The 18,771-nt window shown below is 29.9% G+C and overlaps 1 protein-coding gene across 2 annotated transcripts; it reads left to right on the forward strand.

The window, feature by feature from the left end:
• Nucleotides 1-8,825: 8,825 nt before the first annotated feature.
• SWEET20 (sugar efflux transporter SWEET20) lies at nt 8,826-11,354 on the forward strand. 2 transcript variants are annotated; one of them, XM_041017631.1, is made up of 7 exons: nt 8,838-8,867; nt 8,924-8,975; nt 9,278-9,314; nt 9,439-9,649; nt 9,795-9,959; nt 10,502-10,621; nt 10,736-11,285. In XM_041017631.1, exons 2-7 carry the CDS (start codon nt 8,933-8,935, stop codon nt 11,042-11,044), a joined length of 885 nt encoding a protein of 294 aa, XP_040873565.1. In that variant the 5' UTR covers nt 8,838-8,867; nt 8,924-8,932; the 3' UTR covers nt 11,045-11,285. The 2 variants fall into 2 exon arrangements, with proteins under 2 accessions (NP_001344876.1, XP_040873565.1); NM_001357947.1 differs by having other exon boundaries at nt 8,826-8,975; nt 10,736-11,354.
• Nucleotides 11,355-18,771: the final 7,417 nt, after the last annotated feature.

The raw sequence follows: 18,771 nt of genomic DNA on the forward strand, positions 1-18,771 counted from the left end.
CTTTTTAGTGAATATCATTAACTTTTTACTTAAATCCACTTCTAGTTTCCTTATGAATTTTTGCAATTTTCCTTTTTATGTTTTTAATCGAGCCATTTTAATTTTATTATATATCGTGTTAATTTTTTTATTAGTTTCACATCTAAATATTAATGATTTTTTCATATAAGTTATTTTTTACTTAATTGGTAGTAATGTAAATATTTGTTAATGTGGACACAATATTTGAAATACCAATATATATATATATATATTTTTTTTAAAAAAATATGTGAGTTTTTTAATATCCTTTATGCATATCGTATTTGTTTGTTATTGGAATAATTTCATAGATAGAAAGCATGAATCCTTACTTATGTCAGCCTGTTAATTAAGAGATGATTGATATATGGAACTTTTATTACAAACTGGATATTACACTAATTGAGAGATGTAATTAAAATATTTAATTTAATAACTAAAAGATGTATATTCATTTACAAAAATATCTTTTACTTTCCCATATTATTCCGTATTTTCAAGTTTAGGGCTATTGGTTTGATAAGTCAGATGAAATAAAAGGTCAAAAGATAAAAACAGATTATATAATAACTTAAATTTAATCAAATATAACTTTTAAATGAAATTTATTCAAAAATAATAATAATCTATTTTTTAATAGGCAAATTGAATGCCACGTTCAATAATCCCAGCTACTGCTGCTCCACTGTAATTCTATAATTATATAAATATAATAAATAATACTGGTAATAAAATAAGACCAATAGAATTGCCATACTTACACGTGCCTTACTTTGATAATATTTGAAGTTGACAAATTCAACGGAAGCAGCCATTTGGAACGTCTGTTGAAACTTTAAAAATTAAAATTAATAGTAATTTTGTCTTTTTTAAAAGAAATCTTATTTGGAAAATTATATTTTATTAATTTTAATTATTAGATAATTGTTTTTATTTCTTGACATTTTTAGAGTATAAAATCAATAACAATCTTTTTTTTAAAAGAAATTTTATTCAAATTTTATATTTTATCAAATTTTATTTATTAATTATTATGCAATCAATTTTTTATCAGTAATATAATCCAATACCATTAAATACTCAATATTTTGGTACAACATACAAAATACTCAATATAAATTCATGCTATATAAAGTACAATACCAGTTAATAATCCAGTCGGTTAAAAATATTCCCAGTAACTAGGTCAATGTTTTACACCAACAATATCTATGCTATACTTAAAAATAAAACAAGTCTGCAGTTTGATAACTCCCAATTAATTAATCCTATTATGGAGCATTTCATAATCATTATTCAGAAAACAAAGAGCGAGAACATCTGCGGCTTCAAATTCTTCGCTTTGACAATCTGATACCATTATGTAGTAACATATCTTTCATTATCTCTCCTCTCCTGGTTCTGCCTTCTCCAAGTTTGCATTCATAAACATCACATTCATGATCTTCTACATAATTTTTTCCTTGAGTCTTTGGAATGAAATCATTTACGATATGTGCAGAAATTAGCTGTAATAAGGTTAAAATCTTTGTGAAAATAACGACTTGGACCAATAGTTATGGTTATAATGAGGTACCCACCGAACAGGAAAATCTTGGGCCTTATAAATTGATAGAATTTCTCTTTGGGAGTTACTATTCTCACTAAATTTTTTATATTCTCACCCCATACTTTTTCATAAACCCATGAAAAGACCTCACTGCCCTGGTTATATATTCTCACCTACTTCGATCTATTGCCTTTTTCCTCCATTTTTTCTGTGTTTTCATGTCTTTGGTTGAATATTCAAGGTATTTTTCTTTGAATTTTGTATATTCAACAAAAATATAATTCCATTGTGTAGAAATATACAATGAAATCATGTTTTCATTATGTTTTTGATGGAGATGCACACTAGAAACATGATTCCTTTGTGTATCTCAATGTGATGAAGATTTTCAAAAAAGCAGAAATATGTTTTCTATTGTATATTTTATACAATAAAATTGTATTTTCGTCAAAAGAAAAGAGTATTTTAGTTTAGAAATAACTTTTTAAGCACGTGGAAGTGGACATAGCAAGTTTTCTCCCATGAAGCGGCCCAACTACATTCTTTTGTGAACATAAATATACATACATGATTATCTCCAAAATAAAATAAAATTACATACACTATTCACGTAAAAACTCAATGTAGCCTAGATTTCAAATTATATTAATATAAAAAGAAAAAAAATGAAAGTATATATAGTTAATAACTTAATATAACATCGTTGTATGAAAAATACTGATAACTTATTATTTGATATTTTTCCTTTAATATTTTTTTATTATAAAAATTATATTAATCTTACTGAATAACCTGAACTCAATTTTATGCTAAATAGTTGGTCGTTGAATATTTTTCTCATTTTTTTTTTAAATTAAGCACACTAGATTTCAATCAAAAAATAAATAAATCACACAAGATCGTGTTTTTCGATCCACAATCAATCTAGTAATGAGTTCGCTAATTTCCAAAAAAATCTGGCTCATCTTAGAACCATTGAGAACCAGTGCAAAAAATCAGTTTGGATCATCTTTAAAAATATCACTTTATTTATTTAAAAATTTAGTTTAAAATATTTTTGAGATAAATAAAAGCATGTTTATTTTAGATTACACAATGACATACACTATTTTAGAAAGAATCTTGATAAGCAGTGTCCTAAGCACAAAGGTTAAGGAATTGAAAGATGAAGATTTTATTGGAAATTATATGAAAATCCATTTAAAAAACGTTGTGCACATCTCAATAAATTTTTTTTCTTCTAAACTAATGAACTAGTGTTTTGATTTGAGGATACTGGTTATTATATGCTTTTAATTTTAAAATTATTATTAACTTTTATCTCATAAAAACATATAATTTTTGTAACGAGAACCAAAGTTGGCACTTGTGTGGCAACACTGTCTGAGAAGTTAATTGTATTCGAACTAATTTTTTTTTTGTCTGCAATAATGTTATTCCCTGTTGCCTCATTTGAGGCCAGGAAGGATCAGAAGGTACTTTCGTCTAAGAAAATGGCATGGACGTTGCTTAACAATGACAATTTCAAGGAACCTGAATTAATTAATTATTCAAATCTGAATGTGACTGTGCCAGAACGAATTAAAGGGTTCATAATACCAGCACCCCTTTTAGATTATGTAGTTACTAGTAGTCTAGTACTATATGTGTGTGTGTCACATTGCCACGAATTCTAATAATCTCGTTTTAAGCAGAATTAAAAGAGATACGTACTACTAGTTAATTTCCTTGATTAAATAATCCAATCAAAGATTTCTAACAACCCAGTGACTGATCCAAAATGGCAGCTAGCTAGCTAACTCTAATTAACTAACGAATTCATTATTATTGTCCCTATATATGCATGGTGACTATCCCTTTCTTGTCAGTGTTTGCAACAATGAATAACTGTAGTGTATAGTTCTTGTACTCATTGATTGGCGATTCGGGATTGGGAGGCAAATCCCTAATTTCTTGACTTCTTAAAAACGTACAACAGTTTAGTTGACATTCAAATACTATCGGTACTAATAATATTATTTACTCTCTTCCTAATTATAAGATTTTTTTTTTCAAAATTTTATTTGTCCTTTTTTATAAGGTTTTTTTTTATAATTTTTAGATATATTAATTATTTTTTCATATATTCTTACTTAATTATTTTTTAAATATTAATAAAAAATAAGTAAGTGAATAGAGAAAGAATAAAAAGATAATTTTAAAATGATGGTATAAATAAGATTAAATTACTCATTTAGTCTTTATAGTTTGATGATTTTTATTTTTTTAGTCTCTATAATTTGAAAATCGTCTTTTTAGTTTCTAAAGTTTACATTTTAATTCTATGTTAGTTCCTGTAGTTTTGAAAGTGGTCTTTTTAATTTGTATAGTTTCATGATTTTTACTAATTTTTAAATTATAGGGACTAAAAGATAATTAAAATATAAATATATGGACTAAAAAAAAATACTTTTAAACTATAGGGACTAAAAGAGAATTAAAATATAAATATATTATAGAGACTAAAAAGACAATTTAATTACAAACTATAAGAACTAAAAAAATAAGAATCATAAAATTATAGAGACCAAATAAGTAATTTAACCTATAAATAATTAATAATTTTAATATGATAACTATCTTTCTTAAAAGACCTAACTAAATAAATTAAAAAAGTCTTATAATTAAAAACTTTAAACAAAGAGTAGTTACCAGTGCATGGTTTACACTTTACATCGTAGAGAAAGAAATACCTTAAAGGTTAACTAACAAACATTCTATTATGGCAGAGATAAAAGTTAGGAGTGCACTTTGCACTTTGTTTGAGTGTAGACAACAGAAAATTACTGACCAAGAGGCGCCATTTCTGTGGCCCAAGTGGCATCCAATTATTTACAGGGAGAAGGATTAAAAGGGTTACGTTACCTTGAGTCATGTTGGGCGATTCATGATTCATGAATGAATGAAATGAAGGAGTTGTCCTAAATTGATCGAGGCATTTAATTCCATGAAAGGCATTTCCACGGTTGAGATTGAGATTGAGATGAGCTTCATGTGAACTGTACGTGGAACGTGTCTGGTGGAGGGTCCATCCCCCATCATTGCGTAAACAAAATAGACTTCAAGCCATGATAATAGGGGCTAGGGTTACACTTCCTTATAAATTTCAAATGAATTGTATAAATGTGTGGCTTTGGAATATCTTGCTATGAAACCCTATATATATGGATGAATATCGTGTGAATCTTAAAATTTTGGGATATAATATGAATATCATATATATACGGGGTATGGTTGTATGGTGTACGTTTTACTGGGAAGATAGAAGTGGCTTGGAACCCTAATAATAAATTATACTTGGACAGATATCCAAAATAATTTAGCAATACATTTAGTATTCAGATTCACGAGAATGTGAAGGGTCGCATTCTTTCAAAGTACAGAGAAGAGAAGTTAGACTATTAGCTAGGCACTAAATTATTGCATTGGTCAATTTTCATTTAAATCAACTTGTCGTATACTAGCTCTTTGAGTAATTTCCAGCTGATTCCAGATACGTACCAGGGTTTTAGCCATTTGTTTGAGCCACACAAAAAGAAAACATGGCCTAGCTAGAACACACACGCATATATATATATAAGAAAAATTAAAAAAATATCAAATTTGTTTGATATATATTTTAAATTAAATGATTAAAAACATATAACAAGTATATTAAATATTCTTAATTAGTAGTGTTACAAAACTAGTCAGTTCAGGAATCAGGACCTATATCCTTCATCCTTGTATTTGAAAACAGGTGATCAAGACACCACATTAACACGGAAGTTACGATCTGTATAACATCTTAGAGGATATAGGTTTCTTCCAAAGGGCGGGGCCAAATACCCACTATAATGACTATATATATCAATCAGATGAGGCGAAAGTGATGGAAACCAACATTGAAATTTGATTCACTACCATACACACACAAATTATTTTAAATTTAAATAAATAAATTGGTATTGTAATGTGCCTCTTAGAAAAATTAGGACCTTAGACTCCATTCTCTTTTCTCTCTCTTTTGGGTTTCTTTAGACTTTAGTACTCTCATATCACCCATAGTTTGAGGCACTTGGAAACGTCAAGAATTAATTTTTTGTATGAACTATATAGCACATGCATGCACTAAAGATAAAAGCAAAATTATAAATTTATTCTCCTTATTTATTTTAGAATTTGATTTTGATCTCCTTATAATTTAATTCACGAATTTAGTCTCTCAATTTCTTATAATCTCGTTATTTAAGTCTTTAAAATTGGACGTTGCTTGTTACTTGTCAACATTGACCGTCATGTGTTATGTATTTATTGGACGTTGACCATAATGTATCACATGTTTATTGAACGCTAATTTCGTGCACCTAATTAACGCCAACCTCCAATAAAATTATAACACGTGACGACTAAAATAAATAATTAACTGTCAACGTTCAATTTTAGAATTAAGAACTAAAATAATAAAATTATAAAAAATTAGATGACTAAATTTGTAAATTAAATTATAGGAAGGACAAAATTAATTTCTGAGATAAACAAAGGATTAAATTTGCAATTTTGACAAATATAAAAGCAACCACCCTGGCTCAAATGATCACAATCACCAAAATATACAATTCTGACGTCTGGTACGTTTTGTTCTTTTTTGTGTGCCTCCACCGCTCCCCAAGGGCAGCCAAAATCGAACCCCGCATAACACATTATAACATAAGACATTATATTTATACAATAGAATATCTAGATAAGAGAGGGATGAAAGAAAAAAAAAGAAAAAAAAGAGATAAAAACAAATGATGGAATAGAGAAAATAAAAAATGTTATATAAAAATTATTGTATTTCATGTTAGCGTTTAATTATGTTAACCATGAAAATGATTAGTTAGAAATACGAATAATTTATATGAAGGGAACTTCCGTTGTGGTTGTAACTATCATTTTAAGCGGCATTTCATTATAGAAAGCAGTTAGAATTTTGGAACTTTGAGTAGTGGCTGAGGAGTCAAGGAAGGCGACGCCAGAGCCGTTTCTAATCGAGTTAGTATTGGTTAGACTAATTATCATATACCAGGGGAAAGAGGCACTCCTTGCCTCTAACTAAAAGAAGAAGAGAAAAGGAAAAAAGTTGGAAGGTTATAAATGAAGTTAAGTAAAAGATAAGGGTGACAGAAAGTAGGACAAATATCAAAGTTTAAAAGAGAAAAATAAGTTTAAAAAGTAATTTAAGTATAAAATTGGCTAATAAATTGTGCTTACAGTATTGTACTGTTATTAATTATTAGTATTTGGTCATCACCTGAGCCATGTTTGTCTTTCTAAAATCCATGTCATTAAATTACTGAAGCATGGCCAAACGTAATTAATATCATGAGAGATATGCTAAGCTTATAGTATGTGCTTAAACTTGATGTACCAGTATAGATTTAGCCTATCCTAAGATTTTGTTGTCCGTTATTCCCATCATGGCCAGGGAAAGGAACATTTTATGTTTGACTCTTAATTATTTTTTTAATTAAGAAGTGAGACCGTAAGATTTTCACTTTTCTTACTCATTCAATTAACTTAATTTTTTTTTAATAAATATATACTATTTATAAGTCCAACACAATCCTCTTTTAATACTTTTAGATTAATTTTAGGAGTTAGGTTCAATTCATTTTTAATACAATATTTGATGTAAAAACTCATTGGAAGGTCAAATAAAAAATGGCTAGTGAATTTGAAAGACCCAACAACAAAAGTGAAGGGGGAAAGATAACGAATTGCAATAAAGGAGAACAAGTTAGATTAAGGACATCTGCAATTGCTTATGGAGTTGTGTAAAAAATAAAATGCGGTGTTCAATAAAAATTGACATTGGAGCACATTAACGTGACATTTTTATACAAACATAGGTACTTAATTATTTTTTATCAAACATAAAGGTACTTTTTATGCCAAGAGTCTAAAAAACTGAGAAAAATTAAGTTTAAGTAATTATTTTAACAACTTTAATAACATTTTAGTGAATTTTTTACTGAATTTTTAAATTTATGTAAAATCATATGACTATAAATTTAAAATAAACAATTCATTTAAAGTTTGACTTTAACAACTTTAATTATTATAATGCAGTCTTTAATAAATAAGAGAACAACCTACAACCTAAAATAAAGTTGAAGAATCATGCAAGTAATTTAGCCAAATAACTATATGAACTGGCAGAGACTTATAGTTGTCTGATGACAAGGTGACAAATTTAGGTTAATCACGAGTTCAAAGTTTGACTTTCACCTGTCACGTGTGACAGTCAAAAACAATATGATCACACGGAAAGAAATAAATATCACTATGCAACTAGATCATCTTCTTTTCTTGCATCGCAAATTATTTAGAGAGAAACGACGCAACTGTTATAACAACTAGTTTTATAATCTGTTGATTATATAAAAAATTGTGCCTTCCTTTTAATAAAACATTATCTATTATTTGATATTTCAATATCAAGAAGAATAGATATAAAACTAGTATTTCTTACAGAATCTTCATATTGAATACTTTTGAAATTTTCAAGACATTATATGAACTTATTTTTTATATAAAAATATTAGAAAAACTGTTAGAGGATTTACGACAGGATATACACATCATTACTCTATCAGCAAATAATCCAAATTCTATGAATGCACTTTAACTTGTAGCAATGCAACAGTACAAGGTGATCACCTCATTGTGACACGTGTGTCTCCTTTTTCATCTCCGACTCATGAAAGATCGGTGACCTAATTGTGGCAATTATAATGGGTGTGAATCAGCAATGGTTATTTGGCGGCGGATATTGCACATCAAATTATTGAGGAACCAACACAAGCAATAAAATGAGTGAGACTTCTTGAATGTGAAAGGAGCTAGGGAGCAAATAATAGAGAAGGGTCACGTGAGGTGGGAAAGAGTGAGAGAAGGTTTGGCATTGGAAAAGGTAAATGAGAAGTGAAGGCATTTTCAGCAAGTAACACGTAAATAAGTGAAGGGTTGGCCCCAGTATTAATTAAAGAACTACATCACACCAACTAGATACAATAATGTGTTGAGTTGGCAACTCAAAATTAGACTCATGACTTTGGTGTATCTCAGAATGCAACGTCTTGGATATTAATCATCAATATCACTGATTAAATTCATAGTTGCATAATATGATTGACTATCTCCCCATGCATGCACTATATATATAAGGGGTCTCCGTTAACCCTTTTCTTCCGTGGCAGAGAGCGAACCCAAAACTAGAGCTACCTTCCCTTCAAACCTTCCACTCTTCTCTCCTTTTCCAATCAAGGGAATAATATTTCTTAGAGATATTCCGAAACCATGGCTCACGCCAATCCTATGATTTTTGTTGTTGGAATTCTAGGTATCTACACGAGAAAGCTAAATCGCATTATCTTCTTTAGTTTCCATCCTTCTCATTACTGATTTTCTACCGAAAAATCAATAAATTGGTGATCAAATTTAGTGACTGAAAAATCATTTTTCTCTCTAAATTTTCGACTCACTAAATTTTAGCAACGGTTTTTTTTTAAAAAAAAAGAATTACACAAAACTTGTTTCATTACTAATTTTAATTTTTCTAGTATTGATATGTCTTAATTACCTTCGCAAGAGATGAACTGATATAATTTTCTTCCTTAATTTCTTTGTGAATGTTGTTTGTAGGTAACCTTGTCTCCTTCTGTTGCTTTCTAGCACCAGTGTAAGTAACATCTGTTCATTTATATATATGCGTTTGTGAAGCATTATAACTATGATTAATGAAGAACTATATATTACGAGCTAGTTGAAACGAAAATTGAATCACTTGCATGCGTGTTATGCAGACCAACATTCTATCGAGTTTGTAAGAAGAAAACCACGGAAGGTTTCCAATCACTTCCTTACGTGGCTGCACTCTTCACTTCAATGCTTTGGATATTTTATGCTTACATAAAGACGGGCGAAATACTTCTCATCACCATTAACGCATTCGGTTGTTTCATAGAGACAGTTTACCTTGTCATCTATATCACTTATTGCCCCAAGAAAGCTAGGGTGCGTATATATAATTAAGTTTAATTAGTTTATCTAGACGATGAATTATATTTATATAGCTTAATGACACTCATTATGTCTCTGTTATTAATTTTTCATATTTATTACTAAGATAATTAATTTGAGACTATGATTGGACTTGCAGTTCTTTACCTTCAAGATGATTTTCTTGTTCAACGTTGGAGTGATTTTCTTGGTAGTTCTTCTTACCCACGTTCTAGCAAAAGAACGAACAGCCCGTATCGAGCTCCTTGGGTGGATTTGTGTTGTCCTCTCTACCAGTGTGTTTGCAGCACCTTTAAGCATCATTGTAAGTATATATGCGATGAGTTTGAGAAAACATTTTAATTAAGCATGTAAGCTCTCATTAAATCTTATAAAAAAACAATTTGTTTTGATAAGTTCCTTTATAAAATTTATTGAAATAAACTAAAAAGAATTTCCATAAACTCAAATAAACTTTTTTGAATGCATGCACTCATTTATTGATTAATTATTATTTTTCATGATTTGCTGAATTCTTCTTTTCATTTATGGCTGATAAATACTTATTAGCAAAGAATAATTATAATAATGTATTCATTTTTTCTTCCATGTCATTTTTGCATCATTTATCACATATATTATTTAATCTCTTTTCCTTTTCAGCCCAAAATAGGATGAATGATTATCACTTCTTTATTTTTTATTTTTTTTGTCAAATCCCTCTTTTCTTATTAACATAAAAAAAAAATCAAACAGTTTATTTTGTACTTGATTTCATAAAAAAAAATCATAATTAATAAATGGCATTGGTGTACTTACTAATCGATCACCATGCGTGCATGTATGGTTGATGTTGTTGAATTTCAGAAAGTGGTTATTCGTACCAAAAGTGTAGAGTTCATGCCTATTACTCTGTCACTCCTCCTCACAGTAAGTGCAATGATGTGGATGGCATACGGTATTCTCCTGAGGGACATCTATGTTACAGTAAGTACTATAACATAAAATGACAAGTCATTTTGATTTCACTTTCAGGGATATGCTATAATCTTTGTTGATAAATAATACTAGTATGTAACAATTTTATTTTTCTCGGGACAGCTTCCGAACTTTGTGGGTATCACATTTGGAACAATTCAGATAGTGCTCTACTTAATATACAGAAAGAACAAGCCCGTTAAGGATCAAAAGCTGCCAGAACACAAAGACGATGTTGCCAATGATGAAAACGTCAACACAGCTGTGAGCGGTGAGAATCGGGGAGCAAACGCCACTGGATTCGTTGATATTGAGATTGGAGAGAAGAAGCAAGTTCAGGAACAAGCAGACAAAAAACAGGACCAGCAAGCTGTTAATGCTCGTGACCAAACAGAACACAACAACAATAGCAACAAAACAAGGGAAGGTTGAGAAATTTAATGAAGGGATACATGTGCACGTGTTATGCCTCTCTCTCTCTGCCACCATGTGTTGTTCAATTCGTGTGAAATCTTAAGAGGGTTAATGGGGGCAGAGGCGTTATACAATATAGGTCGATATCTATGTCTATATCTCTTTTGCCTAGTTGTTACTTTCTATTTTATGTAACCTCTGTTTTGTTTTCTGTGTTACGTTGAAGTAATCAAATAATACAATAGAAATTGTCCCCAAATCTTATTCGGAGGAGCTATTGCATGAACCGATTGAATCTGCATGAATAGATACTGATTATGTTTCTTCATATTCGTGAATAATGTCTGTTCTGTTAAAAAAAAAGGGCCTTCATGTCATAAATCATCATGATAACGATGCATCAATGTATCGAATAAAACAACTTGATCGGGGTGACATTGATTTATAATTTTTATTATTCATTTTAAGAATGGGCTCCAAAAAACTCAAAATGAAAAACTAAAAAAAAATAGTATTTACTTCCTACACCCCGAAAGGATGAAAGTATTAATAGTCAAACTTATCTTTTAAGGTTTAAGTTTATGATCTTCTCTTTACAAAACGCTGCAGTATTTCAGGAACTTTTTTTCAAAATTATGGCGTAATTTTGAAAACTCCTTTCAGGAATGGTAAAATCCCAATCCCGAAAACATCTTTCTGAAATGTTAAAAAAATTCACTATTGTGGAAAAAGGGTTTTTGGAATTATGTTTTTAATATTACGGAAATGATTTCTGCAATGGTACGAGTTTGATTTTGTTACAACCGTATCAAGCGGGATGTCACTGGATTACGACAATTGGCATAGAATTAAGGAGATGGGGAGTAGAAATGGATAAGTGACAAGTAATCTTCATTAGAAATGTATATGTTAGACCGAATACAAGGTAATGGTACGGTGGTCCTGAAAGGCTGAAATTATTCCTTCTACGTACGTTATAGTCAGAGTCAGGCGTGTCGGTCTTATCATTCCCCTGCCAATTAAGGAACTGTATGGATTCCTCCACCACAAGATGTTTCATCTCACAAGTTGTGTGTATCACCACCCTAAAAAGTCTCTCGTATATCCACCATTATGGTGCAGTAGGATTTAGTGCATATGTGAGTAGATGATAGGAATCATAGGATCGATGATTAAACTTTTTGATGACCAGCTTATACTTCTAGTTAACTTTTTTACGCAACGTATTGTATTATCAATCTTGTATCGGTACAGGTATAATATCGTTAATAAATACATGTAACATGTATGCTATTTGTCATGTTTATAATTGATAAATACATCTATGTTATGTTTATAATTAAGTATCATCAACTTGACTTTCCAACAATGTCTAACATAATTAATAGATTATTGAATTTCTTAAATATGTTGACAGGAATTTAAATCTTTACTCATGTGTATGAAAAAGATTTTGTTGGGAGAGATAAAATTCATTTCAATGATCTTTGTGTTTCAAGGATTACTCTCATAGATCTCTAATTGAGGGATACCTTGTTTCTAACAAAAAAAAAAAATCATCGACATGATTTAGTTGGAACAACTATATCAATTTAGCTTAGTAGTAAGGGAGAAATAATCATTTTCGTCCATGAAAACATGTAACGCTGATAAATCCATCTCTGAAAGATAAAAAAAAACAAAATTTAACCCTTGAAAGTGTAAAAAGAGAGACAAATTCATCTTACAGTCTACTTTCGTTTATTAACGTTAAAGAACTCACTTATGGGACACACAAAGATGAAAATGTCACAAAATTGACACTCACACGAATATAGTAACTAAAATTACTAACAAATATACCCTTAAATTTAATAATTTATTGACATTTTTATCATTCAAAGATAAAACTTATTGACAAATATATCTACTAAATATATAAACTTAATTAGTTGACTTCAATAAGATACATTTAAGAGCCTGGGAAAGCTATAAGAATAGTGTAGTTCTAGTTGCTAAATCTTTCATGTTTATTTTTTTACTTGTGAATAATCCATTTAAAATTTATTAAATTAATTTTTTATTTGAGATCATATCTCTATCTTGCCTCCTCTCGAGTATTATTGTCTTTTTGATAAGTTGACATAATAAATATAATTATAATAAATATTTACAATAATAAAATTAGAAACTTCTAAATCTAATGTGTTGTTGATGCATGTATCTTGTTATTAATGTCAACTAATTAGGTTTATATATTTGTCAATAATTTGTATCTTTGAAGGACGAAAATGTTAATAAATTATTAAATTTAAGAATGTATTTGTCAGTAACTTTAGTTCATATGTCCACGTGAGCATTAATTTTATGATATTTTCATTCATGCCTGTCAGTAGGTGGGTTTCCTTCCTAGCATTAACGGAAGAATAATTGGTCAAATTTGTCTCAGTTTTTATACTTTTGAAAATTAAATTTTATTTTTTTATTTTTTAGAGACAAATTTGTTAATATTACATACTTTCAAAGATAAAAATGACTATGTGCTTTAATTTTATTAAAGTTTGTCACACTAAATACTAGTAACTCTTTTCTTACCAGCTTTCCGCCTTGAGGCTTTAACAGTACACTTAATTCATACTTTGAGACTTCTCGCACAGCATATTGTGCCTCTGTAACTTTTGTAGATTGAGTACTAGTTTATGTATAAAATAAAGAAGTTTGACTTTTATATATATAGATAAATAGCTAGAGAGCATGATTGATATTTTTATATATATGTTCATTTTCTAAGATTTTGTTAAAAAAAACACTTGAGAAAAAAATAAATTAACTAATAATCTAAATTCTCAGGGTTTATTATTTTTGGTACTTACTCTGTATTAAGATTAGATTATTTTAATAATTTTTTAGATGATATATTTAAGGATAATTAATTTATTAAATTTTATAATGATACTCTCAATATAAAAAATGATTTTTTTATTAGTTAATAATTAAAATATATATATTAATATGACATAGTCATTAAATTCATTAAGTTATACTAAGTTAGAAATGAAATTAATAATATAAAAATGTAAAAACAAAAGTGTGTAGCTTTGATTAAATTATATTATATTACTCAACTTGAGGCAACTTATTAAATCAATAAAATAGTAATACCTGTGAGTCGAATATTAATTTGTATGTATCCATAATAATTAGTGAGATTGGTTCATTTGATTAACCTTTTGGTAATTATATTATATATATGTATATAATTTTATTATAAAATCTTATTAAAATTAATTATTTGCCTTAGTTAACCTTAAAATGAAGAAAATTAAAAATCTCTTTCTTTTCAATTCGAAACTTATGATAAAAAAAAAACACTCAAGTTTCACGTACATTATGATAAGGAACACTTTTGGAAATTGAAATCCTTTCTATATGTTGCAATAATAATTCACATTTTCTTACATCATCGATGATCAAAAAATTAAAGTTAAACATGATCTTGTCTTCCACTTTTTTTGCTCTTTTAGCTGTTGCTTTGATAATTTTGTAATCAAAATGTGTCCTACCTCAGAGGAGATTACATTCAATTAATTCTCGTGTAGGCACCACCGGATACTGTTTTTTCACATGGTTCATATCCAAAGTAGTGGGAATATACAGGGTGTGCTCTTTTCTACACTTTGCAATTAATGGCGATATACGAAACAGAAAAAGTGAATCTTTTTTTTCTATTAAAATATTTTGCAGCCATGCACTCGTAGATAATATCATATCCTTTCTTCATTATTGGTTCAATTAAAAACCAACCTGACGTCATGAAAATAATTTTTGAAAATGGAAACCCTTAGAGAGTTCCTTCGTACTGAATACACATACAGAGGAAAAAATCATCATTATCCTTTCCTTTTGGGGTGGAGGGGTCTAACCTACGTCACCTCCCTTCAGCCGGCTATCGCAAATTTTATTCATACTTCCATTTCCAACTACGATTAATAGAATCTCACACTGACTTAAAGTCTCGCTTAATTATTGAAAAATTTTCTCATAATTTTAATTAATTTATGTCGTGGCAACTGTCCTTATCTTATATTTTTTGTTGGGTAACAATATGTTTAATTACCCAAGGCCAAGACAACTAAGAAAAAACAAAACCCGCAAATACACTTTTTATTTTGGAATTATTAAATATATCTCTACTATCTATACACTATTTAAGTTTCTTTAAATGGTTACGAGTTAATCCAATTACAAAACTTTGTATTCCTATCTTTCTGCAAAAGGTGGAAGAGAACAACATATAAAAATGGGTGATATTATATATGAGTTTTTAATATTCATTTTGGAAATACGAATACCTATATGCGGATTCAAGCGAGAATTTCCTATGGCTAAAATGTCACGGACTCCAATTTCACACAGTAACACTCACTATATACCCAGCCAGTAATTAATTGAGAAGTAGTAGTGTGCATTGCGGCTGATACCTAGATAGGTGAAGAAGCAAAGGCGTTTCTTGTTTAAGTAAGACAGCATATTCTCCATAACGAAGCTGTGTTTATTTATCCACCATTAAAATCCCTCCTTTATGCCAAAGGAGTTAAGATCCGAGCATCAAATGCGATTACACATCAAAAAGAAGATATCCTATAGCTAGTTAGCTAGTGCGATCGATTCAGGATTTTAAGAATTGGAAGGGTATCTCTCGAACTTCTCCGGAATCCTGCAAAAACAATGGGAGGGGACATGCAAGTGGGTTCACTCTACATATAGTGTACACTTTCCTCGAGTGCATTACAGTGCACAATGACAAATTTGGTTGTGTATCTCATTAGAATTTAATTTGGTCTCAACTGGGCCGATGTATAGGTTTCAAGTTAAAATGGAAAATGTAGAATTTTTCTTTTGGGTTATTATAAAGTGTTTAAGGGAACTCTAATCCATGTACAAGAGTTCAGCAAAATTATCAAAACTGCTTAATATAATCAACAGGATAAACTCACAATATATAACATACACCCAACGTCCCCTCACCGATGGGTGAGCATCGATCGTTTACGGTTGGATTCAATCTAAATAATCCAAAATCAAAACAAACTGAATAGGTATTAATCTAGATCAATTTTGTTGGGTGACAGGTCGATCTGATTGTAATTGCATCAAGTAACGAGATGGTAGAAAAAGGAAATGTCAAGAGGAGGTCTCGTGGTAGTTGGTGGTGGCTCAATATTACAGTTGTGACTTCACATTTGAATGATGACAGTCATATAAAGATCCAATTTGAGGCTTCCACTCTCACTCCCGCCATCGAAAACATCGAGAGGGACGGTGAAGTCAATAATTATGTCAACAACACCAATGGGGAGAGTAATTTGGCCTCTTTTTATATATGCTTTGATTGCAAAATTGAGTTTGGGTTTATTCATGTCATGTTTATATAATTATTCTCACAAAAAAGAAGGAAGAGAGACAAAGATCGGGGGAGGTAAATTTGTTGAGGACTTTAATGATGAAGGTGAGTGAAAGGAAGAGTTTGTAACTATTTGAATAGGCCAGAAGAAGATGAATAGTTTTCAAAAATTAAGAAAGATAAGGTTGAGTGTTAGAATTACCACAAAATTTCATTTAGAAGTTATGTTGAAATTGCCGAGGATATTCATTTTGAAATTGTTGAGTCAATATTTAGAAATAGTGGTCTAGTGAGGTGATTGAATTAATTAACAACTAACTAGACCACTTATGCTCTTTGTTAATTCAGTTGATACTTGAAGGATTAAATATACTTTCATGATTTAGTTCTCAAGTCTTTTTCTTTTGGGTCCAACATCTATGCTTACTTTTCAGCACTTTCCTAAAATGCTCAAGGTTATTGCAAAATGGTGATCAACAAGTTCACATACATAAATTCAATAGAAATTAAAAGAAAAAGAAAGAAACTCAAACTTCACATATAGAGATAAAATTCACATATATCCATTAAAAACATAAAAGGGCTACACCCAATTATAGGAACAAGATTACTACTCAAACATAGCCATGACGAAAACACAAAAAGTAAGAAGCAACATCTAAACTGGGGTACAAGAAGGAGAAGAAGAAGAATGTCTTTGTTAAACCAATTAATCCTCAAGGTTCAGAGCCCTTGAACAATATTCCACAAAAGAGCTATTTATATTTAGGGTCTCGAAAGAATCCAAAATACATACAAGACAAGAAAATTAAACACATAAAAATCAATACTTATGTTTGCATGCCACACCCAGGGGAGACACCTCACCTTGGCTGTGGTGCTTCTCACACCTTGGTTGTGAACTTTTCTATTATGATTAAGCTTCAACTTGCTCCAAACTCCTTTTTCTTAGTGCTACTCTCTCCATGTCTTCATGCTTCAATCTCTAAAAGCAAAACCACTCCCACAAACTTGTTTTCTTGAAACCAAAATTACACATAATAGAGTAACAATTCCTAAAAAGAAAAATCAGAAAAAAAACAAGACTATGCCTAAATCTATAAATAATGCATATAAATAAGAGTTAAACAATATGCTAGTTAAATATAATGTAAAACACAATACACCAATGGCCTACTTAGTTGGCGGATAAGTGCATGTTTGATTTACCATCCAACTCCTAACAGTTTTAAAAATTTATTCATGATATTTTTCATGTAAAAATCATTTGCACCAAATTATTGTTTTAAAAATAAAAATCCTTTTATGGCAAAGCAGATCAAAAGAAAGAAAAAACGAATATGTATAAGGAAGGTGGCGTGGAGGACCAGAAGCAGACCAATTATAGGATAGTGCTACATACAAGAATTCCACACTTTTAAATAAAGTTAATTAATGAATAAATATATAGTTGGGAATCAGATCATTCGTCTTTGATTTCTTAGTTATTTCTCGTTCAAATATTTTAATTTTGGTTATCAATTCAAAATATCATGTTAACAAAAAAAAATAGATATCTGTATTAAACAATACAATTATTAAGTTATTAATTAATTAATCCATTTAAGATAACTAACGTGGTCATTGAGAATTGAAAGAAATTGAACGGAGCAAGCATATATTATAAAACATTAGAATAATTTGAAGATGGAGGTTACATCATGCTCCTCATTTGAAACTTTTTGGTGGCTGCAGGTTGCCCAATTACTATTAAAAAGAAAAAAAAAAAGAGTGAGAGAAACACGTTTATTATGAATATCCTCATAAAGAGTAGCGCAAATTCATTTGCCCGTCGCTAACTATAGTTCGCAAGGTGGACTCGGAATCATAATGCAACTAATGCCAAAGATGGTGATATTTGGGGTTACCACTTACCACGGTAACATTTGTATGGTAAAGTTCCATCAAATAGAGGAGTCAGAGTCACACACTGACCCTTAGGTAATTGATCAAGTATATGAACCCAGGTTCCAAAGTATGAGTTGGAGGGCTTTAAGCCACTTGGTGGGTGACACATCAGAAAGGGCCATGGTGGGCCATAGGAATTTTGTGTATGTACCAGTAATAGTACTATTTTAAATTATTTACCCCGTGTGTGTACAAGAGATTCATACAAATGAGGTTAGAGAGGGTAATAGGGTAAGAAAGGTGTTTGGATATATAGTTAAAGGCTTAAAGCATGCAAATGCAAATGGCGTTTGGGAGAACAACTGGAAAGTGTGTTAAAGCTAAATTGATGTATCGCATTCCCGTTTGCAAGTTGACCGAGCTCTCCATACTTTTCCCCCCTATAAATACCCTTCCACTATATGCATATCGATTC

This window comes from Glycine max, chromosome 8 (assembly GCF_000004515.6).
Source record: "Glycine max cultivar Williams 82 chromosome 8, Glycine_max_v4.0, whole genome shotgun sequence".
NCBI classification, from domain to species: Eukaryota; Viridiplantae; Streptophyta; class Magnoliopsida; order Fabales; family Fabaceae; genus Glycine; species Glycine max.

Excerpts from the sequence above, each read along its gene's own strand:
- SWEET20 (NM_001357947.1), top strand. The coding sequence starts at position 8,933 with ATGGCTCACGCCAATCCTATGATTTTTGTTGTTGGAATTCTAG. Across the intron at positions 9,315-9,438 it reads TGTTGCTTTCTAGCACCAGT|ACCAACATTCTATCGAGTTT; the intron begins GTAAGTAACATC and ends CGTGTTATGCAG. Across the intron at positions 10,622-10,735 it reads TGAGGGACATCTATGTTACA|CTTCCGAACTTTGTGGGTAT; the intron begins GTAAGTACTATA and ends TTCTCGGGACAG.